At 38.5% G+C, this 26,957-nt stretch overlaps 1 protein-coding gene across 1 annotated transcript; it reads right to left on the reverse strand.

The window, feature by feature from the left end:
• IP6K3 (inositol hexakisphosphate kinase 3) lies at positions 1 to 26,957 on the reverse strand. Its single transcript, XM_060771534.2, has 6 exons — positions 26,837 to 26,957; positions 19,855 to 20,244; positions 6,751 to 6,961; positions 5,890 to 6,068; positions 4,738 to 4,913; positions 1 to 1,496 (listed from the first exon to the last, which is right to left on the reverse strand). The coding sequence occupies exons 2-6, from the start codon at positions 20,051 to 20,053 to the stop codon at positions 1,029 to 1,031; spliced, it is 1,233 nt and encodes a 410-aa protein (XP_060627517.2). The 5' UTR covers positions 20,054 to 20,244; positions 26,837 to 26,957; the 3' UTR covers positions 1 to 1,028.

Consider the following 26,957-nt stretch of genomic DNA (forward strand, 5'->3'; position numbering starts at 1 on the left):
GAAAGTTATAGAGCCTGTACAATTTATTTACAGCTTGACATTCCCATTTTGTTCTTGGGCATTCCATTTCTATTGAATACCTAAACATATTTCAACAACTTTACAGTACAACACAAGAAGAAACTTATGATTTGGAAGCTCCATATTTACAGCTGCCCACAAATCCTGTAAACATTTTGTCAAGTATTTGTAATATCTCTCCACTCTCACACAAATATGCATGCTCAGAAATGCAATCAAATATTTAGTTGACATTTGGGTCCTTACCCCGATAATTTGGGCACCCCAGTCTTCAAGACCTATTTCCTCATTGTTTCTCCTATGTAAAATGCCATGGTGTTAGTCCCTTCTATTTCAGGTTTTATACTTTTTATAACAAGTCCTTTTCTAGCTCTTCCATCAAAGACCTGCTTTATTCCAGGAGTCTCCATGGACCCCGCCTGCTGCTGGTTTGCGTTTCTATTGTATTCCCACCTTTTGGTTGCCACACACATTCCTTGGAATATATATGGCCACATAGACTGGTGTGGAACATAAGAATTAAGGAATTAATATACAGTTCATTTTAAAGTGCCAGTATTTGAGAACAGAGCAAATTAGGAAAAGTTTGTGATTTAACATTGCAGTTGAAAATCTTTGGCCCATGCATAAAAATGTAAACTTGTTGGTTTTTAAGAGCCCACCAACCTATTTACATAACTCTTATTTCCATCGTTGGCCACACAAATCTGAATTGTGCTCAACAACTGTTAACATTCCTTTCTAAGAACATTTTCTCCTATATCTGACAGATCATCTGAATTGGCAACCATGAGAGGAAAATAATATTCTGACTGATCACAGTATGATGGATTCTGGCCAATTCGCAATGGCATAGAACATCACCTTATTATCTGGCAAAATGCCTGCTTTGTCATTTTTAAAGCAATTCATGGTGATGTTGTTGCTTGGAGCGGCTAGATGTGCTTATTTTGCTTTTTTTTGTTTCATTTTTACAACCATATAGTCTCTTGTCAGTTCAGCAATCATCATTCTCCAGCTGGGATACTTTGAACAATTTTTATTAAATTTTCTAAACCAAAAATGTAGCCATGGTCTGGGCCATCATAGCTGGTTTGGTTATACTGTGAACCTTTGTATGTTGTATGAGCAAAGTCTATCATACGGACATCAACTTTAGGGTGGCTGTTTCCATGTGAAGTGGGACTGCTAGTATGCTGGGAGTGACCCTGGGAGTAATTGTCCGAAGGAGTAGCTTTCTCCAGTCCCTCGTAATTTATGAGAAGTGAGCTGGAGTAGAACCTGTAAGTGCTCTGTTTTTTAATGATGGACAGCAAAGCCTTCAGTTGAGACAAAATGGGTTCTACAAGGTCTGTTCTGAAGTGATTCCCATTGTGAAGAAACTGGTAGATGGCCTGCCTGAAGCCCTCTGGGGAGAGTTTCCGTCCATAGTATTTATCTTTGCAGATATACTGGTCTGTGTCTGCTTGGTAAACCTTGGGAGAAAAAAAGAACAACAATCTACATTAGCCATCTGTTTTGCAAGCTGTAATTCGGTAAGTTAATTTATAAAAGTTCTTCTGAAACCACCAATAATGCAGTGTCTGAGTATATCATAAACATAATGCATTTATACTTAGCCCTGCAAGGGAATGAAGAGCAGTAATGTGCTTTGTTGAGATGAGAATCAAAATATAGAGAAAGTACAACTTGGAATGAAACAAAATATTGGTACAATTTTTACAGTGACTATTTATTTAATATATTTTCATGGTGTCCTCCCAAGAATTTCAGGTAGTACAGACTGAGCATTCCGTCTTCTAAATTCCAAAAACCCCAAGATCCTAAAAAAAAACAACAACCCCAAATACTCCACTTTTGGGATATTATACTGGCACTTTTGTTTTCGGATGGTTCAGTGTACCTAAAAGTGTTTTTAATGCAAAAATATTGAAAATATTGAAAATATTGTGTAAAATTTACATAATAATTAATAACAGCACAGTCAAACACACACAAACATTGCAAAAACTCTATAAATAGACATATTAAACTGTAGCTCTATAAAAGATACATATTAAAACGTATTTCTATAAAACTCATATTAAACACACAAGACAGAGGTTAAAACACAGGACACGAGTTCATGCTTAAAACTGTGTGGGTAGGCCAGCTGGTTGGTCAGACTATTTGCATGATATGCATATGAAACAAATGAATTTTGCATTTGGGTCTGGGTCTCATTTCTAAAATATCTCAATATGTACATTCTGTATATGCAAGTACATGTATTCCAAACTACAAAAACCTAAACATTTCTAGTTTGGGATTGTGGATAAGAGACATACAATCTGGACCATCTCTTTATTTTCATGGGAACCCTGTGGAATAATATAGTCTGACACAGTTAACAATACCAAGGTTTCCTAGGGACCTTCATAGCTCAGTGATTATTTAAAATTGGATCCTTTACAACCATATTTGGTGCTCTATCCAATGCAAATCCCCAAATCTATTGCATCATCTTTCTTTCCACACTGAGAGACTTGCAGTCAACCATTTTTTAAAATCACCTTGGACGGTAACAACACTAACAATCAATAACTCAGGTTACTATAACTGTTAAAAGCCAGAAGGCAACCTCAGCCAGATTATTGCCAAGTCCTAGGGATCTCAAAAGGAAAAATGACTATAGGTGTAATGATCTCAGTAGAGTGATATGCTGTGTCTACATCAATGGCTCCCAACCTGTGGTCCATGGACCACCAGTGGTCCCCAAAAACAAAAATATGGTTCCCGGCCTCACCATTATTACTGCACCGTTGCCTCGAAACTACGTGGCAACAAGAGTGACTGGTCTTGTGAAATCCTCTTAAGTGCCGAGGCAATGGAGATGTTGGGAGGGGAGATGCTCACTACCCACAAAAGATTACTACTACCACATCAGTTCTAGATTATTAAATTTGGTTTTCTGTGGGTGAGCAGCTGGTGACTACTGGATGGTATATGTTCTGTATCAGAAACTAGAGCTGACATGGTTTATCCAATGCAATTTTCTGAATCAGCACCCCAAATAACAAAACCGAATCTAGAGTTGACCAAAAACTGATTTGTAACTCTTTTGGTACTAATGTTGGAGAGTGGTCCCTAATCAAAGTGATCCCTGTTCAAGTGGTCCCTGGTTTAAAAAAAGGCTGGGAACCACTGATTTACAATCTACATCAATATACAGGTTGCATATTCACTTGAGAGTTGGAACAACTATTACAGGACTTGTAATAATGAAAATAAATTCCATTATTCCATTACTGAGTCCGTGGTTTCAAATGTATCAACCGATCTAATCTATAGTAGGACCCTGGTCCATCTAGCTAAGTATTGTCTACTTGGACTAAAAGTGACTCTCCTGGCCAGTTTTCCACGGTTTCAAATCTATCACTACTTAGAGATCCAAACCTTATAGAGACCTTCCATGCTCTCTACTTATAGTGGTATGAATGGCTGCATCATAAAGAACCCTGGGGTTTGTGCTTTGATGAGTTGCTACAGTTCCCTGTTTGAAAATCCTTAATGTCCCTTCCTAGACTGCAAGTGCCAGAATGTCATATGATGGAACTGTGGGATTTAAACATAACACTATACTGAAAGGGCCCCCAGCTGCTGGTTTTGTACCATAAACAATCAGTCTTTTCAGTAATTATTAGTTATTGTGCTTTTAGAACAGTAAGACAGGTCCATGATGGGGGGGGGGGGGAGGGGGGAACCCTTTCAATACTGTAGCTATTCATAATGTGTTTTGAGATATTGTATTTGAAAAAAAACCCCCACACAATTAAAATGTTATATGGTACGTAATTATTTCACAAATTCCAGTATTAATTTCATTCGGTCACGTATTATAACAGGAAAATGTTAAAGCCAGTTGTGAAAAAACTGTACATAATAGAGCAAATCTAACATCACTTTTGGATTCAGAACATTGCCATATTTTAAATAATGTTAAAGAATCTTATGGCCATCAATTTTGTAGATCTGTGAAAAATGCCCCCAACATTTGAAGTTGTTATTAAAAGCAATGAATTGATTCTTCAAGGAATGCTTGAAGCCAAAACAAGGCTGCTTTATATGATCCTAACCCCTGCCCCCCTTTGTCAACTGTCTTTTTTTTGGGTGGTGGTGGTGGTGTACCAATAATTCAGATCTATTTAAATGTCTGTATTTTTTCCATTTGGCAAAATGGGTTCTCATCCCCTAATGCTTTTGCTAAGTTTATTTATATATCTTTAAGATGTCATGGGATACTTAATTGATTTTGCTACAACATACTAGCATGCTGCTCTGTGGCAATCTTGGCTTCTGATTTTCAAGAATATGAGGATTGTACTCCACAAAAGAAATAGGAATTTGATTCTTAAAACCTTTAATATTTATGACCAAAGAGCTTGGTTTTACTTTTCTACATTAAACAACTGCTATGAATCAACAAACATTTCATGTTTTCTCCCTATCCATTCGCCTCTTACTTTCTCTTTTAAATCCAGAACCAGCCTAAAGCATAGCTTTTTGGATGTAAAATCAATAATGTTGTCTTTTTTCACTTTTACTGTCGTTAGGTGTTCTGTATTATAGTTTCATTCCAAGCCATATTTCTTTATACTATTGAAAAATGTGTGCCCTGATAATAACATTACGTGCTTTCTTTTGGAAGCAGAGAACACCAAAATGAGTTCTTCTTACCTGCATGCCACAAATACGGACACCCAGGGACGCCGATGTACTCTGTTCACATTTCTTTATTTGCCGTGCTTTTTTCTCTTCTGATGCATCGTCGCCATGCTGCCTGGTTCCCATCTTTAAGTCCAAAATGCATGGGCATTTATACTTGGATACCAAATTTTCAAGCAGTAGAAATTCTGAGCGCATGAATTAAGGAAAGCATGTTTATTTAAAACAACAACAACTAGATTTAACAATAATAGAACATTGCAATTGCCTTCACAAGCTTACAGACAGATTTCTTATTTCGATCACAATCTAATTTTCTGCAGAAAGCCTGGCACCTCAGAGCTGTCTGTTCAACCCTTTGAATTTCAATTAAAGGTTATGAGAGGCTTTTCAACTGTAGAGTTCACCAGTCAATGTAAAAAGGTGAATAGCCTTATCGTATGGTAATGGCTTTGAGATACACATCATGAGATAGAAGAGTCATGGATCTGTAACATATTATTCTTGGTTCAGAGGGGTTTTTTCCTTGACTGATAACAAAATAGAGATGCAAATCAACAAAAAAATTAATTAATGCTTCACTTAGAAATATTCAGTTACAGACTTTCAAACATGGTACCATTTGAATTAGATGGTTGCAAAATCCTTTTTTAAAATTTTGAGACCTAGGTTCCTACATGTAAAATATAGCAGTGACATCCCAAATTTATGACATGCTAATTTTGCTGTTCTTAGATTTTAGCAAATGACATTTATAATGGAGAAGCTGTGTTGAATAGTGACATATTTGTATGCATTAATGTGTATGTGTTTACATCTGTCTATCATCTATCTATTGTCAGATTCTGGCATGACTGTCCTTCTGGAAACTGTTAAATCTGTACTTGCTACTTTCCATTTTATTTTCCAGTATTTTACTTTAGGATTTAATGGATAATCATGTCTGCCCAAATCATTAGTCATGGCTACTTTTGCCAGATTTTGTTCTACATGTTTTTCCCCCCAGTGCTAGTAGAGTCCACTACTGCAAATTATCCATGAGATATATAGGTTGTAATGTTCATCAATTATTAAAAGTCAATGGGATGCTGGGAGTTCCCCATTGCAACCTTGGGATTGTAAACAATCAGTCAACAGTAACAAGAACAGCCAAGAAAAAGATACGATGAGGTTTGTTCTCATTATACTTGGAAGACATGCGGTTTAGATGCTCTTTGTGGCAGTGCAGTCCCCAGGGGTTATAGCTGTTCTTTTCTGTCTGGTTCCCATTGTCTTTCTCCATAAGTGAAGATACATCTCTACGATGCTGAAGGTCAGCTTGTAGTATTGCCTTCTCCTGACAGCTAAGAAAAATGAGGAAAATACATATTTAGCTTTTTTTGGGTATCAATTAGGTATTGCCCTGAATCTAAGCATGAATACCCAAAAGCAAGTCTCAATTATAACACAATTCTGCATATATATTTAACCAAAAGTGAGCACCTCTGCATTCTATTTAGAACTGCAGCAATCCTAACAGAGCAATTCCATAATGACATCTCATATGTAAGTCCCATTGAATTCAGTTGGGATTACTGCTAGGTAAATCTAGAAATGAATTACCAGTTTTTACCTTCATTTTTTCCCTTATAGCTTTTATTGAGACCATTGGTGTGCTCCAAGTGACTAATTCAAGTGTGAAGGGTTAAGCAGGTTAGTAATTTGTTCTGAGTCATAGTTCCTTTTATAGAATGATCTGTATGACTAATTTAAAATAACAATGTTGATAGAATGAAGGATATGTTCCTTTTCTTTTTGTCCATCATTATTCAAGGAAGGACTTACCGGTAATATGAAAACATTATTTTCAAACCCTTTGGCTTTATTCGGATGTAATGTTGCCATATGTGGTAAGCAATATGCAATATGAAATAATGTTTTCATATTAAATCCTTCCTTGATTTCCTCTTGTGTTCCTTGAGCCATCACTACAAATAAGAACCACCCAGATTCAGTCCAGATTTGATTGAGGTGTATATTGCTTACCTGTCTTTGATTGTGTTGCTTAGTTGATCATGATTCCATTTCACAAATGTGTGGTCACCATTGCTGCTGTTGGCTTGGTTGAGTTTCTGCCATATTGTCATCGAACATTCCTTTGAGGCTTTATCTAAGGAACTGCGCCTGTCTGTTTGTGGGCAGGCTATAAGGCTCAAATTGCCCATGCTGTCCTTCTTGAGATGTACAGAAATAATACCTTTAAAGGAAAGAAAGAACTGTGTAAACAGAAGCGCAACTGACCTATAGGCAGGTAGTTTGCATACAATACACTGAAGTTGACAGGAGAAGGAAGGAAAACAGGACATATTTACAGTGCACTTTGTTGCTTTGCCAGCAAGGCAGCAGTCCATGTAGCATCTTACACGAACTTTAGAACTGCTTACTTCTAAATTAGTAATTCCTTTAGTTCCCCATATAATTAGGAGCATCATCAGACGGGCAGAGGGAAAGCAGGGAAAAGAAGGGGAAAGCTGAGGGAACTGTTTTCCTTCGTTCCCTACCATCTTTCCCTATCTTCTGAGATGGCCTCCCATCCCATTTGGTTTCCTGTACTTTTCCTGCTTCCTCTTTTGTTTCTTCACATTGCCGAAATAGAGTCCTACGGAGTCCTGCTGGAAGTTGCCCTGTATCATGTGATGGGCCTCGTGGGACTCCGTTTTGGCAACATGGAGAAACAGGGTGAAAACTATGTTTGATAAGATCCTAAGTGACTGATTTCTCTAGATATTCTCATGCAACATATGGCTGAAATGCTAAGAAAAATGTTTTAAAGCACCTTTTTCAAATGGATTGCTGCCTTAACAATTTAGACTACTGAACTCAAAGATTATGAAGACCAAAAGGAATGAATACTTTTGCTAGGATGACCAAATTTGATAGTATTTGTTGAATTAGAACAATGATTTCAACATACATTTCAGGGCGGAGGTTTGTAGGTTGCATATTATAGGGAGTGATCATAGGCCAGCAAATCTAGAGATAAGGAACACATAAGCAGGAGAAAATGGAATGGTGTCTGTGGATCTGCCCTCCTCCCCTATTCACAAATTGATCCCATGCTTCCTACTGTCCATGTGTTCTCATTCCTGGATATATATGGTTAGTATATGAAAGCATTTTTTTTCAGACAAAGAACAGTGCAAACCTATTGTACTTAGATCTTTGCCTTTGAGGGTCTGGATTTGTGCCCTCTTATTCTTTGGAAAACAGCTGTTAGCCTTTCTGAAATTCGTTTTTCTTTTATCTTCACTCACTACCACTGACTTTCACGTGTGATCTCTTCCATATTCAATGTCCTTGCACTTTAATTCTATCCAGGTTATGTCATAGCTAAACCAACTGGAGCCTAAGATTGGATTCCAGCATGTAGGGTCTCTGACACAGTCCAAATGCCGAATGTGCCAAATTTTCATAAAAATAGGCATTCAATAGGAAGGAGGGTGATTGAAAGTGCAGCATCTTTCCACTAACTATTTCCCTTTCTTTCTTTAATTATTTTTCTTCCGATAGGAGTTCCATGTATGGTTTTCACTAGGGAAAATAATAGCTGGTGAGAAAGTGCTTGTGGATTTAGTTTTTGGTAGCCACTTAAATGTTGCCAAAAAGATGAATGACATCTGTATAATGTATGCATGTATTAATGTATAACTATAGGTGCAAATGTAGAAATAATTATTATGCAAATAAAAATGTACTATATTTTCCCTTAGTAGAAAAGACTATTCCCAAGTAATTGCTCTTAGTAGACTAGATGATTTCAATATCCCTGCCTCTCCTTATTCTATTTTTTTAAAAATCAATGAAACGTGGACTGGGCAGCCCTTCAGATAAAGGCAAGTCTGCTATATAGCAGAACTGGCCATGCTGGCTACAGGATTCTGGATACATAGTCTAAAAAGTAACTTTTCTGAGCTCTGCTTCACTGCTAAATCAGTGAAAAGCTTGCAGCTGCTATAATTTTTTCTGCATTGTAGTGCTTTTGAATGAAAATTAAGAATGGAGACAATTAAGTAAAATAAAAATGAGTCACCTGGGAAAAATTCTTGGAGTTTAATTTTCTTATCTTTAAGTGGGGCTGAAGACATAATAAGTGGCCTTATTTTCTGCCCTTTAGCCTTTCATTTATGGATCAAATCTGTGGCTGTGCTTGTTCTAAAATAGAACAAGCTCTTTCCCACATTGCTCAGATATCACATATGTGGCAATATGTATTGCTCTAAAATAAACCACGATGGAAAAAAATAATTGGGGAGGGGAGGGTGCTTGCTTAGAAAATAGATCTTGTTGTTTGAATATTTTAGAAGAACATCTTCCAAAAACAAGAACAAGTGTGACGATATCATCTCAGAATAACCCACAGGTATTGATCCTCTGTTTATCTGAGATTTACCCTTCCCATTTTCTAATGCCCAAAAGTGTAGAGTAATTCATTGGTAGACTGACTGTTCTTATATCTGGGGCAATTGTATTATTTCTGTGCAGAAGGTCCAAACTAATTTTTTATAGACCTGTGGTTCAGGATAGACAATAGTTGTCAGTGCATGCAAAAATAAAGGAAAACTGTAGAGGCTACTTTTTGAAATTAGAGCCTGCATATTTAAAGATTCACCAGTACAGACTGCATATTAATAGTGTATTATATTCATCAACCTAAATTATAGTTTTTGCCCTTTAAAAATGGTATCAACATTTTGTTTATTTTATGTGGAAAACATAAATACAACAGTGGCAGGTTTATGCCTCAGTGGAAAAACAAGGATTACAAACATGAGAAGGATTACTCTATCAGACACTCATATGTAAAAGTGTCACAGGTTGAGTGGGTAAAGGAACTCTCTTAGCAAGCACAGTCCAAAAACCATTAAAGACAGTCTACTCTCCAGGTATTACATTTTAGGGGGCCCATGATCCAAGTAGGGATAAAAACCACTGAGTTTCACTGTTGAACTGAGACTTGAGATTCAGATCCCAGTCTCCATTGAGACATGAACTATCCTGGACTGGCCATTTTCATCCATGTGGGAATATAGTAGGCAGCAGGAGGAGAGCTTATGCATTGTCTTGAGTCAAAGGAGGGATAGCTAGATATAAATGTAAAATCTATTTCTAGTATTAATACTGATGATATTATTTATTGTTGTTATTATTCCATGGTCTAAAAGAACACAGTCCAAAAGATCACAGCCGACAGGGCAGAAGAACTAAGTCCTCTAAATTTCAGCACGGGTAAATTTAATGGGGCTCACATGGCTGAAGTGCTAGACAACCTTTTACAGATTACCGGCACTCCCAATAAAGCCTCCATGATCTCAGTTGCAGTCCCGAGAGTCTCAGATGACAGGTTACTTTTGGGCATGGCTTGCCGATCAGAAAGCTCTGACCTTTTGATGACAGGCTAATCATAGTGGTCTCCCCTTCCTAAGGACATCCCACACACTCTGCTTGGTGAGGGCTGCATTTTCAGTCCCAGCCTTAACAGCCTGACAGCAGTGCCACTTGAGACTCTTTTGCATAGCCCTGCCCTTTAAGGATTAGTCAGGATCCTTCCAAGCCATGTGAAAAACTCTCAGCAGTATCTGGACTGTTCCAAGTCTTTTGGTGGGAACTCAGGACAAAGCAAGGCTGCCAGCTGTCACTGTTCAGGACTGCTGCTGTGCCTATAACAGCAAACGGACACTTTACGTAACATTATCACCTACTGGGGTTGGTTGAACAAGTCAGTAAAGATCTGCCCAGCTAGAAAAGCAGAACAGCAAAATAAGTTAAAAACAACACCTTTAGGAGCAATTGCTATTGAAAGGACTGGTTGAAAACTGTAGCGAGAGGAGCCATGGACTCTCTGGACCAGTGATTCTTAACCTGTGGGTCCCCAGATAGTTTGGCCTTCAACTCCCAGAAATCCTAACAGCTGGTAAACCTGGGGACCCATAGGTTGAGAACCACTGCTCTGGATGTTTTGAATTTCAGTTTCCACAAGCCCTTATTACTAGCAATGTTGGTTGGTAATCCTAGAAGTTGAAGTTCAAAACATCTGGAGATGAATGATACACTAACTCTTTCCATCAACTACAGAACATTTAATAATACAGTAGAATCTTGCTTATCCAACCTTCACTTATCCAATGTTCTGTATTATTCAACGCAGTCTGCCTCCTGCCCAGATCCACAGGTGAGGGGAGTGTATATTTATCTGTGGAATAATGTCCAGGGTGATAGAAAAAAGAACGCTTGTCTGTTTAGGTGCTAAATTCGTAAATACAGTAATTACTACATAATGTTACTGTGTATTGAACTGCTTTTTCTGTTGATTTGTTGTAAAACACGATGTTTTGGTGCTTAATTTGTAAAATCATAACCTAATTTGACGTTTAATAGGTTTTCCCTTAATCCCTCCTTATTATCCAACATTTTTCCTTATCCAGTGTTCTACCGGCCTGTTTATGTTGGATAAGCGAGACTCTACTGAATATGAGACTTCTTTATTCTCTGTTTTTGAATCAGCGCAGGAAGCAACTAACACACTCATGATGGGTGATGTTAGAAAAAACTTTAATTTTTGCAGTTGTGGTGGTTATCCTTCAAGTCATTTCCAATTTTTGGTGATCCCAAGGTAAGCCTGTCACAGGGGGTTTTCTCTACAGAATTTTTCAGAACAGATTTCCCCTTGTTATCCTCCAAGGCTGAGAGAGTGTGATTTGCCCAAGGTCACCTAGTGGATTTCCATGGCTGAGCAGGGATTGGAACCCAAGTCTTCAGAGTTGTAGTCCAGTGCTAAGACTGTTTTCGCTAATTTCCAAAAATAATATCATACACCAATGCTTATCAACTCTTTGAGGACAGCATTTTCTTCCTCTACTAACCTAATTTGCATGTGTTTCACATTTGATACATTTTCCTGGACTGGTTCATAGCCCTGTCACTTTCTAGTCATTCACATTATGAAACGTGGACTCTGTTCCTTTTCACAGCTGTTCTGAATTTAAGACTGGTACACATGCAAAGCAGCATCTAGATGTTTGCTTCCCACACAGCAGTGACTTTTGTACTGTGGTGTTAAATCGTAAGTAATGAAAGAAGTTCCCATGAAAAAAATGAGGTTCTTCAAGGTTTTGTTGTGAGGATCTCAACTTTTCACTATTAGATCTGGTCCTGCCAGTCTGTTTGCACAACTCGAAATCGGAATAAGCATCCTCTTGACGTGCACATATAGGCTTCTGAATTCCAGGCACACTGAATCAGCATGCTGTCTCAAGAGAGGAATGGATACAATTTTGGCTCATGAATCAATCAGTCTATTTTTGTGATTTGCTCAGCATGTGGGAGAGAGTCAACATTGAACTGCTGGGTAGAATAACACATACTTTATCTAAAGCAAATTAGTTTTAAACACAACTGAAAAACACATGGGGAACAAAATCAGAAATACTGCAAGTGATCTGAAGAATCATATATTTCAACCACACAATTGACACCTGCTTTCTTCTTCTTGAACACACAAAGGAAAAGCATTCTGCATCCTGTCTGAGCGAGCTACTAAATGAGCTTCATTCCCCAATGATTGGTGAGCCAGTAATAAAGAAATAGTGTGCAGAAATAACTTATTACTGCAGAATGATGGTTTCTTTGTATATTGGAGCAGCTGCAAGGCAAGACAGCTCCCTGTGAATTACTTTCATGTTATTGCAGTTGCATTCAAACAACTATGTGCGTGGGAGCAATTGTATGATCACATCCAGCACTATTGCCACTTAACCCAGAAGATAGGAATAAATGATAACTGGACCCCGCATGTAGTTTGGACTTTTTACCATAGCAACATGTAGAGAAGGCAAAGCAATCCCCATGTGTTGTTGTATAAGTATTGTGAGTGAATATAAATTGTACTTTCTTTCAAGACAGAAGATAGTAACCATCTTGGTTTACCAGGGGTCCTTTCACGCTATAGCACTATGATTCCACTTTAACTGCCCTGGCAATATTCTGTAGAATCCTGGTATTTGTAGATACAGCAGAGTCTCACTTATCCAACATAAACAGGCCGGCAGAACGTTGGATAAGCAAAATCTTAGATAATAAGGTGGGATTAAGAAAAAGCCTATTAAATGTCAAATTACAATATGATTTTACAAATTAAGCACCAAAACATCATGTTTTACAAAAATATTGACAGAAAAAGCAGTTCAATACGCAGTAATGTTATGTAGTAATTACTGTATTTACTAATTTAGCACCAAAATATCTCAATGTATTGAAACAGTTGTGGATTCGAGCAGGAGGCAGACTGTGTTGGGATAATTTAGAACGTTGGATGAGTGAAGGTTGGATAAGCGAGACTCTACGGTAATTAGAATTCTCAGCCAGAGAGCTCTTATGCTTCACGAAAGTACAAACTCAAATATTGCAAAAGATGTTGTCATGGCAGTTTAGGTGGAATTACAATATTAAAATGTCACAAAGTGTAATGAGTAACATTTGAGTTATTCAGAATTCTTCATTAGTCCAGAGTACTTGAAAGCTTGCTCAAGTCTCTATGGCATTCCAGGTGGAACTAATAAAGGTTTTGACATACCTTGGCCTTTCAGCCAGTGACTCAAGCCATCTGAAAGTATAACATAGGAAACTGACAGTTCATACATAGGTAACTATTAATACATAGGTATACAAGAGAAATTTTGTATACCTTACAGTTACCTATGTATGAACAGAGGTGCTGCTAATAGAGCAATTACTTAGTATAACTAGTCATATATTACAACCTAAAAGACCAACAATCATTCCATGATAGAATGGTTGAAAACGTTTGCAAAAGTTACTTAGCTAGTTGGGTGGTTCTGGAAGTTGTTACCCAAAAAATAAACTATCCCACTTGCCACATAATCTAGACAGAAGGCCACATTAATCTGCTGAAGCATGAACGACCAGCTGTGTGACACCTTGATCAAATGATATGTGCCACATAATAGTCACATAAATATTCAATATATGTGATGTAATTGCCACAAATTGACGTCTGAAGTCTGCTGGCTTTGTAATGAGCTCGGATTTAACAGCAAAGGGACATGGGTTCCAGATAAATTGGGGTGGGGATTATACAGATGCATTTCTCAGCAGCCCTAGCTGACAGTGGGGTGGGGATACTGGGAGTAGCAGTCCAACATTTGGAAGCCTGTATGATTTCCAACCCAGAGCTAGAGGTTTGTGTCTTTGTTTTAGCAGGCCTGACAGTTCTGTTGGGTCATGTAAGCTACACATTAGAGAGACAGGGAATATTTACAGAAAGTATCAGCATGTCAGAGGCATCCCAGTGATTCCAAGAAGCTGTTTTGCTGTGTAGTCTCCCAGCTCTGCTCTCCTGTGTGTAGTTTTATATTAATAAGCATATTTATCTACTGCCATATACGGTATGAATTTGAGCAGAACCCGGCCTGAAAATAAGTCTGTAATTACAGAGCATTCTCAACTCAACTAGGTGTTTGAGGAGAGGAGCTGTTCCTAGAAAAAGCAAAAGAAGACTGATTGAAGGTCATGCAATCTACATTGGAAATGCATAAAAAGAGCTGTCAGCCCTATAAACAGACTCCAGGATGCTATGAACTGCTATTAAATTTAAATTATGATGGTCAAGTTTTGCAAAACAGCATCAGCATTAGCTAAATCATTTTAAATGGTAAACGGCAAAGCCTCAGGATATGTTAAAGTGAGGCCAAGGACCAGGTACACCAGAGAGCACAAAGTTATTACTTCCAACCTACTGTTTTCTTCAGAAGTAAGTGATTTGTTTCTTTCTAAGGATATGTCGGCAGTGCTAGTATGCTGAAGTGAAACTGAAGAGGATGGCTTTACCTTTAATGGTTGTATAGAGGAGAGTATTGCTTCTTTTCTTGTTGCATGATAAGCAATACTTGCACAATTTTGTGCATTAAAGAGGTTTGTGTATACTGAACCATCAGAAAGAGATGATGTCACAATCTCAGTCACCCATGTGTACAATTTTGAATTCTGGAGTATTTTGTATTCCAGAATTCTGTGTAAGGGATGCTCAACCTGTGCCCCTTTAAAGGGTATTTAAACTGCAACCAATGTTACTTACAAGAACTAGTGTGACATACTGATTTGAGCATTGGTCCATGACCCTGGAGTTTGAATTCCCTGCTCAGACATGGCAGCTCACTGGGTGACCTCGGGCAAGTCATACTTTTTTAGTCTCCGAGAAAAGCAAAAGCAGTTCTGGACAAATCTTGCCTAGAAAACCCTGTGGTAGGTTCACATTAGGACCACCGCAAACTTGAAGGCACATACCAACAATAAATGTTGCTTGCAGTATTGACAGCAGAACTGTGAGGAAGACTGTACCCTGTACGCTTGACAAACAGATGTCAGATGCACTTTGTAACTCAAACATAGGTTATGGCTTGGAAATGACCCACATTTCTCCATCGTGTTTATCGGGTTACTTTTCAGGTCCTGTCTCTGCTTTTCAGTCAGGGAAAATATCACCAGCAGTTTTTAGAGTCTCAGCTGAAGCCATCTGGAAATTTACTCAGGCACCATCTACACTACCATATAATGCAATTGAACTGCATTATATGGCATTGTACACATATAATGCGGTTCTATGCAGTTATAAACTGCATTACATAGCAGTGTAGATGGGGCCTCTGTCTATGTGGCCAGCAAAACCACTCTAATCTGTTGTTTCAAAGGGCAGGTAGGAATGCCTATATAAGCATTTTGACTCCTGAGTAAGAACTTCTGCCTGCTTTTCCAAGTAATATATTGGGATGTCCGCCAACCTTATGAGAAAACCTGTACTGTATATTTTTGCTCTTGCATAATATTAACATGCAAGCAACAGGATGAGTAGTTTGGAACTATTAAGAAACAAGATAAGGAGAAATGAATCAAGGCAACAAATTGTAATTTCCACAGAGCCTCAGACAACATCAGACAACATCTTGTTGGTGGGCATGAGAAGAGAATCTGGAAGATTTGCCAGTTTGTCAGCAGAATCATAGTGAGGACATCTGCCCTTGCGCTTTGCTACTTGGCTGCTGAATACGCATGCCCAATGTGGAATCAATCTCACCATGTTAAAACAGTGGCTGTGGTTCTTAATGAGACAAGCCACATCATCACATCTACGCCCTACACCACTAGAGAAATTACACTGTTTAGCCAGTATTGCACCATCTGTCATCCATGGAAAGTAGTAGATGGTGTGACCAAGGCAGTGACATCTCCGGATCATCTATTTCCCACATCCATGGGAAAGTAGCTGATGGTGCAACCAAAGCAGTGACATCTCCAGACCATCCTCTGTTCAGCAATCAACCAGCACACTAATGTATTAAATCAAGGAAAAGCTTCCTAAGATCTCCAGAGAAACTCACAGGGACACTTCAGCAAGCGAGAGTCCAAAAGTGGCAGGCTAAATCCTGAACCTCAATCAGTGGCTGAGACCAGATGAGAAACTCCCTCCTGAGCACACGGAAGACCAGGAAAGTCTTCTGGCCTTCAAGTCGGAAGGTGGTGAATAGACTGTGCTCTGGCACCATGAGATGCAGAGCCAAACTTAAGAAATAGAGCTACAAAATGGAATCCACAACATGCGAGTGTGGAGAAGAACAAACCACAGACCACATAATACAAAGGGGTCTGAGCCCTGCCACATGCACAATGTCACTTACAGTGACACCAGAGGCACTTGAAGCCATCTTCTGGTCAAAGGAAATTTAGCATAATGCCAAGTTTTTAACTTTGTTTATGTTTTTTTAAAATACATTATAACTACATTCCCGGTTCGCTTTTGACATGATAAATAAATAAATAAGCAGAAATATGGAGACAAGATAAAGACTGCACCCCAAGGTTAGGGTTTTCTTTCTAAATGGCTCCCAAAGCAACAGTAAAGTGTTCAACAGGATTGTGATCAGGGAACGCTGTGCTTCCCAACACAAAAAAATATTGAAAGAACAAGAGTGTTCTTTTGGGGAAGTTAAAAAAATAACACTTAAAATGCAGGTGTTCTCACTCTGTCTCTCAACCACCCATGTGTCATATTACCATGGAAATTGGCCAGACTAGGGAGATGAAATGTTTTTATCTTGCTTCTCAGAGAGAGATGGAGGGGGAAGTGGTTTTAGTCAGAGCTATTGCTCGCTCAATGGTCTCTGGGGGGAAATTAATTAGCAACAGCCAAGGAAGTGTGGGAGCTCAACTGTTATAAACCAATATTATGAAAAAATAAAATGAGGAGTGTGTGGAAGAATGACTCTGTGGCTGAGGCAGCAGAGTATTCACTAGAAGAAATTCATTTTAAGGACTTTTTATTATTTATACATATTGATATTTTCCTTCCTTTTTATATATCTTCACTCTCCTCTTTCAGTGATGTACATCACAAGTACCTAAAAATGATTTTTAAAGGTCTGTTTGGACTAGATTCATAAACTTGTACAGTTTTCTACATTTATCAGTTGCTGGTTTTCTTTTCTACTTTTTATACATACAATAAAGCTAAACAACCCAGCATAACAATACATGATAGAGAGAAAATAGAAAAAGCAACAGATCAAAAGGCTTGGGAAAATTAAAAGATTTCCATCTGGGACTGAAAGGATATCAGGGTGGGACACAACTCATCCTTTCTAAATAGGGAATTTCTTGAACTGCCAGCATAGACATTTGCTCAATAGTCACACACCAGACTTTAGAAAAGGTACTTTTCCACTACATGTCCCATTATCTTTAGACTAGGAATTCTGGGAATGGTCATTCAAAAAATAACTTTCCTGGCAATGCCATCCATTATATTTCTCCAAAGCGGAGTCTGCAGAAAATGACCTTTAAAGAAAAAAAGTAAACAGATCGGCACAATCTTAAGGCAATCCTTAAAGTACCTTCATACCAAGCTGTGAAGCACTTTAAAGGTCCCAAGTCAGTTTTCAGTAATATAAGTAACCTGATGACAAAGGTTGGAAAGTGGAAGGAGGATGTGGAAAATGTGCTATTTTAAAAGCAACTGAGAAAAGAGACTTGGGGCGGCTCACAAAAAACACCCAGTAGTGCTGCAACATACACAATACAACAAACAAAGTAAATTTACAAGATATTATGGTGCATAAAGCAACATACATTTCCAAAAAAGAGCATCCTATTATAAACCCTACCAATTTAAACCCTACCAATTGTGATTATCCCTTCCAAATCAGGGCAGGTGGAGGTTATGAGTATGTAAAAGCTTGTTTATTTCTTGGATGGGAAATATCCAAAAAAATACCAGGGATCCACAGAAAATCTGCCTGTAAGTAACCCTAGGAAGCCATTTCTTGTCTAAGTTGACAGAACTGGTCTGGATGGATCAAATGTCTTACTTGTTATAAGATAGCTGTTTTTCTTACAAAATGTTTCATCCTGATAGAGAGAAACTCTAACTTTATCTTCCAGTATGCTCTTTCTTCCTTTTGCCCAAGACCCTGTTACTCAAACAATATTTCAGCACAGGTCCATTATGGTTGTATAGTTTTCTTCCAGAGATACTGCATGAGGAAGCAGAAGCCTATTTACTGCCAATTGGTGAGGCTACCAAAGTCCACTCTGTTTAAAGTTTTCCCTCACTGACATTGCAAATACCTTAATGTATGTGATATATGGCTACATCTCAATCCATTTTCAGTTCACATATCATTTTATTTCCATTCAAGGAGACCATATTTGCACATTATAGCACACATAACAATATGCTACTTCCTAGACTGAGTAAAATAAGCCTCCAGCTGAATCTTTTCTGTTGAGAAAAATGCCCATCCAATAGCAAACAACAACAACAAAAAGATTTGTCTTTAAGATGTTGTTCTTTAGGGTATGGCACATTTCAAAAACTTTCTCTCCCAAAGCCCTTAAAACCCCCAAATATTTTTAATGAGCAATATTTTTAATTGGTACATTTTATCTTTCCTTTTATTCTCTTCTAACAATTCCAAAGAGGATCCCTTTTCTGTGAAACTAATCACTGCAAGGATTATTTTGAAAACTTGCCAGGTGGAATCTGATAATGATTTCTTACTATTTTGACTTTATGTAGATACAAAATTACAAGTAGGCTTGCATTTGCACAGATTATGTGTCTCGTTTCCATTGCTGTGATCTGTTTTGCATTTCCAAGATTACTACTTGTCCCTTTGTGCCTCTGATATACTAAAAAATGCTGTGACTCTCTTCTCACTGTTTTCTTCAGTTTCAAGCTTTCCCTTCATGTGCATCTAAAACTTACTGGTTTACATATCTTCAAAAAACATTCAAGATATGCCAGATATCATCTGTACATTTTATAGGATCTTGGTTCCACAATTGCTCATGAAATTATAGAGCGGGGCTTCTTAAAATTTTCCACTCATAACCCCTTTCTGCCTGAGAAATTTTGACATGACCCCAGCTATATAGGGATATAAAATAGGTATAAAAATCAAAAATTTTACTGATAATAAATCAGAATTTAGAACGCTTGCTAAACAGGATGATTTTCCTCTTTGTGGAATACAACTGAAGCACTTTCTGCAGCGTCCACTGCAAACCCTGCATGCTGCGGCCAACAGATTTGTGAAGAGTGGTGTTCAAAAACCTTTTATTGTTGCCAAATTTTTGTGACCCCAACACTGAGCTAACGGGAGCCCATTTGGGTTTAGGACTCAAAGTTTAAGAAGCAGTTTTATAAACAAAGTAGTTGCTAGGTCTTTCACAACAGCACAGTATTAGACTCCATGCTGCTTCTCTAAACATGCTTCTCTGGTGGATTTCCCTGCATAGAGAGTATATAATGGTGGCTTTCCCATACCTAGAGCACATTTTTGGCAAAGTCCATTGCCACAGCTGCTGTTCACTCCATTGCATGCCTGTTGCTGCTGACTTGGCAACTGGAAGAGGACAGATGGCACTCCTCTGGCACTTATATTTGTTTTAAGCACCAAACACTAAGTGCAAATCCTTTTAGCTGTGGCACTTTCAGTCTCATTATCTTCACACGGAATCCAATGGGATCTACTTCTTAACAAGTACATGTAATTATATATAAGAGAGGATTCTTGAGCCTACCTTTGTACTGTGGTGTGAATCGTTTCATTGCTGAGGGGAGAGATTCGTAGAACCATTGCTCCTGGGAAACAAGGGGCTTGCAGACGGTGGAGTCATCATACTTCATCATGCTCATGTGGCCTCCAACTTGGTGGATGAAAGGCTCCAGCAGGATCCCTTTCCTAGGATCCCCAAGATCCAGATTATTCTGCACCACCATGGTGCAGTACGTATGGGACTTAAGTCTGTTTCTGTAGTATGCTGAGCTCCAACTGATGAAACAACCCTTTTAAGTCTTTCTAGCTGAGATCCGAAGATGGGCTGAAGGTTTTCATGCTGGTAAATGAGCTCATATCCAAAGTACATGGGCCTTCTGGCTGCTCAGTAATCCTTTGAGAACTTTTCTGCAATCTGAGGATAGATTGAGCAGGTCACAATAAAGGAGCACATTATTTTTCCTCCCACATTTCTGCACAGTCAAGTGCAATTCTTAGAAAAGTCAGAGTGGACATACAATGTCCTGCTGTGACCCCAGATGTCCTAAATGTTGAAAATGGTGTTATGGCAGCCAAGACAATCTACATATTAGCTAGATGAAAAGTGGGCATTTAAGGACACACATTTTGGGGGAACATAAGTACTGGCTGCAATGAGAACCAATTTAATTTGCAAACGTCATGGTGGGCATACAAAAAATAAGGAAAGATAACCAAATAGAAAAGCTATTGAGTTAAGAGCAGCTAGATCAGGTGTTCCTTCTACCTCTGCTAACCTTAAGTTATTAATGAGATGATTCTACATTCTATTCTTATGAGAAGAACCCCAATTTGGAGAAGAACCCCAGTTTTCTTACTAGAGAGCTGCTGTTAATGCCAACAAGCTTTTAAACTTTTCCTCAGGGAACTCCAGACCAGAACGTTCCCTACCAACTAGGTTATTAATAATGCTCTTAGGAAATCCTGCATGGCACATTCCTCAGCTTTTAACACCATGGTGTTAGAAAAAGCAATATTATCCACTCTACATTCATGAAACACATCCTTTTCCCACTGCACATCTTTTCGGAAGAAACCTCACTTCAGGACATTCCAGGTCAGGCAACAACATACTTTTCATGATGTCACAAGTCAAAATGTTTTTTGTGACCTTCTGCAAGTTCAAAAACCTGGTCTGACTTGTGAGTGCATTGGAAAGTGAAAATCCCACTTGTGTCTTGGTGTTGATGGGTGTGGAATGTCCCAATCAAAGGTTTCTTCAGGAAACCTTGATTTACATAGGCTCATTTCATGATTAGAAGCAGTGGAGTTTGCACCCCTACAAGCTCTATGACACACAGGTAATTTGTAAATGTGTTCCTAACATGGAACATGAACCACAAGCCACTGTCAAGGACACAGGTGACTGATTGGCAATCCCACATGAGTCCATGCCTTCAAAGATGGGTTCCATTCTAAATGCTGTACAAAAGAAGCTATTGTTTTATCATAGCTGCTATTGTGTTTACACTTCAGAGCATCTTGGTTCAGCCCTTGGAATTATAGTTCTACTCTCCTGAACTTCGGTATGAGAGATATGTTACAAAGTATTCTAGAAACCTCACCAAACTATCAATTCTAGGAATTTCAAAAGACAGGACCGTGACAGTTAGAGTGGGATTAAACTGTGTTCATGATGTAGTATTGGTGGAAAGTGGCTGATAGGGATCCCTTACATCTAAAATGATCTAGCTTTTATTGACTTTTGGACTGAACCTCCCACCAGATACACTACCCTATTCATCTCACCCAGGGTTTTAAAACATTTATCCTTTGCAATTGGCCCTGCCCACTCTGTTCAATGTTTTGTTATTTTATGCTATATCCTGTGTTTATCTTGTATCATTTTTTTTCTTTTTGTTATAGTTTGTTATATTTTTATTTGATGTATTATTGTATGTTGTATTCTTTTTGCTTTGTTGTAATTGTTGGGCTTGGCTTTATGTTAGCCTCCCCGAGTTCCCTTGGGGGAGATGGTGATGGGGTATAAATAAAGTATGATGATGATTATGTTGGGCAGGTGGATCTAGTGCTTACTCTACTGTCTTCTCACTCAGATTCCCTGGACATCATTCTTCTAATGTAGCCATGTGGTATCTACTTCTCCTACTCTTAAGCATAAGTAATGTGTGATAGGTGACCTTTGAATCTCTATAAGTTTTTGAATTGCAGTTCCATAATCTTTTAGCAATAGCCATGCTGGGAATTGGTCTGGCAAGCCAAAGGCCTCAATTTCTGGTAAAACAGGGTTGCTGTGACCAGTTCATAAAGCATTCTTGCACTATAGAAATCGATAACATATCAATTTAATACTTAACTTGCTTCCTTTTTACAACCCCAGAACATATTTTCCCCATAAATGTAAATATATATGTTCAAATCAGAGCTTGGGAAGACTACTGTTTGGATTACATCTCCCAGTATCCCCTGAGCCATGGGAGTTGCAAGAATTATTGACCAGAGAAAAACCTTTCTAAATCCTAGTTCAGATTCCTCAGATTATATGAAGTGCTCATTTCTTAATTTGGGGGTAAACTTCTTCTAAATAGTAGAAAAGATATTAACTTTAGCCAGTAGAGGGCAAGAATGTATGCAACTGATTCTGTGGTACAGCTAAGATCATTTTTGTTGCAAATCTTGGTGAAGACAATGCTTTTAAAAATATACAATATGTGTGTGTGTGTATCTGAATGCAATTGAATACATCCCACTGAATACTGTGGGGCCCATTTCGGAATAAACATTATGAGAATGCCACCAGTTCGGGCACACAGAGTGCAAGAAAGCTCTTGCTGAACTCCAGATAGGCTATTTTCAAGCAAAGGTGCCATTCAAAAACTAAACTTCTTAGATTTAGGTTCCCATATAAGATGCAAACAAACATGGGGCTCCTCCTCCTAATGGGGTAGAAGAGGGAACTTTGATAAGGGAAGCTTCCCCTTTTTTGGCTCTCTGATAGAAAAGGTGCTGAAACCCTGTCCTCGTTTGCACCCTAGTCCTGAATTTGAGAAAGTCCTTGCTGTTGATTACTGCCATACATTACAGACATACAGACTTTGCTATATATAATTGCATATGCCAACATTCCCTCAATATTAAATGACCTGTTCTTTTAATATTTCCCTTCATATTAAACAATCAGTGGTTGAAATAGCACGATGGCTTAAATATTTATCCTTCTAATTCACACACAGCCCCTGTGGATGCCAAAGGGTCCATATTAGGGGTAGACAACTATATTGGGCTTTGGGCCTGATTTCACCTTATACCTCTTCCTAACACAGTGTGATGGATGTAGTAGTGGAATGGTGCATTCACTGCAGATTTTATTGTGCTCTTTAAAGAAGATGTCCTGTTGCAGGGATCAGGGCACTATGGATAGCTACTTTTTCAAATCTAGATTAAGGGCCCTTCCACACATCCATATAACCCAGAATATCAAGCAGAAAATCCCACAATATCTGCTTTGAACTGGGTTATCTGAGTCCACACTGCCATATATTCCAGTTCCAATCAGATAATTTGGGATCTTATTCAGCTATGTGGAAAAGGCCTAAATCTTGGCATGGATTTATCATCTGACTTATAAAGAAGCCGTCAAGCACTATTGTGTACATATTACAAGTCAATGCCAGCAGTGATTAGAAGCCTAGTTTGGGGAAATTCTCCCTCCCTCCACTCTTTTCTTCTTCTTCTTCTTCATCTTCCCTTCTCGTTCTGTATCACCACTTCCTTTTAAGACCTGCTTCAGTGAGTTAAATGAATGAATTGGTGATGGCTCTCTTCTCTCCTGCAACATTACAGCCCATTGAATATTTTAATCTTTGAGTGAGTCTACATTGCATAGTTATAGCACTTTGATACCTCCTCAAATGCTGCAACTCTCTAGTACAGAATCACATGATCTATAGTTTCAGAGGGACTTGAAATTCCCTTCAAAAGGACTGTAATGCTAGTTCTGGAGAGTAAAGAAGTAAGTTCTGGGCCTATTTGAATTAAAGAAGTTGTGAACTGCTGCAATCCTGTAGTGCAATAATACCCCTAGTCCAGGGGTCCTCAAACTATGGCCTGAGGGCCGAATATGGCCCTCCAAGGTCATTTACCCAGCCCTCGCTCAGGGTCAACCTAAGTCGGAAATGACTTGAAAGCACACAGTAACAACAACAATCTTATCTCATCAGCCAAAAGCAGGCCCACACTTCCCCTTGAAGTACTAATAAGTTTATATTTGTTACAATTGTTCTTCATTTTAATTATTGTATTGTTTTTAAGTGTCTTTTGCACTACAAATTCATTCATTTTTTTCCAAATTATAATCCAGCCCTCTAACAGTTTGAGGGACTGACCTGGCCCTCTCTTTAAAAAGTTTGAGGACCCCTGCCCTAGGCAATGCATGAAATGCAATACTGGCATGTACAGCAATGAAAGTCTAATCAGAACAATTGGAAACAAAGGGAGATGGAAGCTTCCATTGTGCACTTTAGAAATCCTGAAAGGTCAAATTTCTAATAAATACTCCGGTTGGAGGCAAATTATCTCATAATCTAGATCAGGCATGGGCAAACTTCAGCCCTCCAAATCCATGAAATAGTTAACTGGTTGAGCTCTGCTTTTCTCTTTGGGCAATTTGGTTCCCCATTACAGCTGCAGTGTTATACACAAACACAATTCTCCCTGTGAGGTTATATTCAACATTGCCTGTTGGCCTGATCAAAAACTACTTAGCAGATATTGGGGAAGATTTGCTTGACTCTATTCATCTCTTTAGATATTTCCATATGGACATTATGTGCGCAACGGCTGGGCGGTTGCATTAGTCCTCTGTGTATTTCTAAGCCAGCCGTTCCTCCTCTTTTCTCATCTGAAAGAATAACTGTCCTGGGTGACAGAGAGCTGCAAATGAAAAGCTTCATTCTCTGCGAAGAGCCAAGCACCAACACCGATGCCATAAATCCTTGTGTGCACAAACCCTGAGCCCTTTTAATCTTGTATTTCCTTTCCTGAAAGAATATGATGTTCATAAAGTTTATGGCTGGTCCCAGCATCCCTCATGTACAAGAGGCAAAGATACCATTTGTTTTGCTGAAGGATTTATACAGTTGCTTTGCAAAGCTGGAGGATTGCAGACACGAAGGAGAGGAGCTGCGTTAGCCAGGATTGATAGGCTGCTAAAATGCTGTATCTCTTGTCTGTGATTGCTTAGGCATTTGGGATAATGGGACTGTTGGTATTGCACTGCTGGGTGTTTTGTATACATTGAGTTAATATTCTGTGGCTGTTCTACTGCCATTTATTTTTTAAAAAGGGTAAAGCATACCTTCATCCAAAACTGGATTCCTGGGCAGTATATATATAAAATTTAAATATTCAATACAACAATAAAATAGCATAAAACTTTTGTCCTATGATATATTTGTCTAAGTGGCTGTATCTTGAGGATGTAACTATAAACTTTTTCTGCATCACATTTGGTACTTGGCAGATTTGTCCTAACTAATTTTATACAAATTAAGACAGCCTCTGGCTTTCAATTTTCTCATTTCAGTGCGCAATTGGGCCAATTCTGCACTCACTGTTTGCTAATCTAGGTAAAGTCTCTGCTCCCCATTGGCTAATTTGGAGAAAGAAAGAAGATGCGGCAATGATGCATCTCTTCTTGAAATATGAACATGCTCATTCTCCTTGTTCACTCCTTAAAGAGTGAACACATGGGATAGAATGAACTGAAAGGTCTCACATACTGGAAGCCGTCTTTCAATTAGAAGCCTTTCTCCTATCCCACTGGTAACCAGTTTGCATAATGACCAAGATGACACATGAGACAGAAATGACGTTCTGGGAACTTTGTGCCGCATATTAGAATTCTGAAAGAGTAATCCAAGATGTATTCCTTTACACTTTGTCATTTCTGTCTGTCCTGAACATGTTTTCCCCTTGAGCAGGTCCTAATGATTTTGATAAGAGTAAACTTCAAGAAAGTATGCTAACACTTGCACCCTTGTTTTTATCATGTAATTACACTCTGGGTATGAAAATTCCATTCTTTCAAGAAAACATAGGGGTCCGATGGATGTTGTGTAGGCAAAAATAGGAAGGTACGTTCTCTGGTAATTCCAGCTCAGGCAGAGTCCCTGTCTGAAATATTCTGGTATGAACAGCGGCTTCTTGGCAGTTACTTCAGATTTATATTAGGCAAGCAAAGATCAGCTTGTCCTGCTATATCACTAAACATACTTCACCTCAAAGGCAGTGACTATTTCCCTGTATTTACCAGATGCCACTTAAAGCAGATTGGATAGACAAGCATCTCAGGAGATAGAAGTGTGTTTGTTTTGATGGAATAAACAGCTCACTGACCATATAACAGCAAAGACTCCTTCTCTATCTTCACAACAGTGTAGAGGATATGATCAAAGTTGTAAACCTCATTTCAAAATTTGAGGAAACAATGGGCTCAGTATTTCCCCAAGGCTTGCCATGTGATCAACCTAAGTGTTTAGTAGCCCCTGAAAAGCTAAGCTGGGCATCATCATTATGTATCAACCTTTTGTACTTGGATGCATATTTATAAAAGTCAAGAACAAATCTTCCAGAGTTCTGATCTACCACAGAAGGCCAGAAAATGTTTGTCCAGATTTTCTCTACTTGGTTACAAGGTACAGATATGGCAGAAGAACTTATACATGGGTGTGGGAATCAGGACAGAAATGTCTACAAAGCCCTAGACACCGCTAACATAAACAATGCAATATGAATTTTTAGCACAAATAAGCTACATTTAACCTGATCAATTCTATTGTTTATCCCTCTTCATGCATTTTCGCCTGATTGCCCAAGTTCGTCCTTTCCTGACCCAAAGGAAGGAGAAACACATCAACTCCCAACACAAGCAAGAATTTCCATCTCGACTACAGAACAAAATAAAACCTTGCTAAATGTACAACTGAACTCTCAAAGTGATTACTCACCCAGTTGTTCCTTTATTTACAGTAGGAGTTTATATTGTGTCCATCGGTTTGGTGAGTATCCCAAATTCAGTAGGGAGGCTATTCTGCTTGCTTTGCTTGTACAACTCAGTCTTGCTATGAA

The sequence above is a fragment of the Anolis sagrei genome, chromosome 4, assembly GCF_037176765.1.
Source record: "Anolis sagrei isolate rAnoSag1 chromosome 4, rAnoSag1.mat, whole genome shotgun sequence".
Taxonomy (NCBI): domain Eukaryota; kingdom Metazoa; phylum Chordata; class Lepidosauria; order Squamata; family Dactyloidae; genus Anolis; species Anolis sagrei.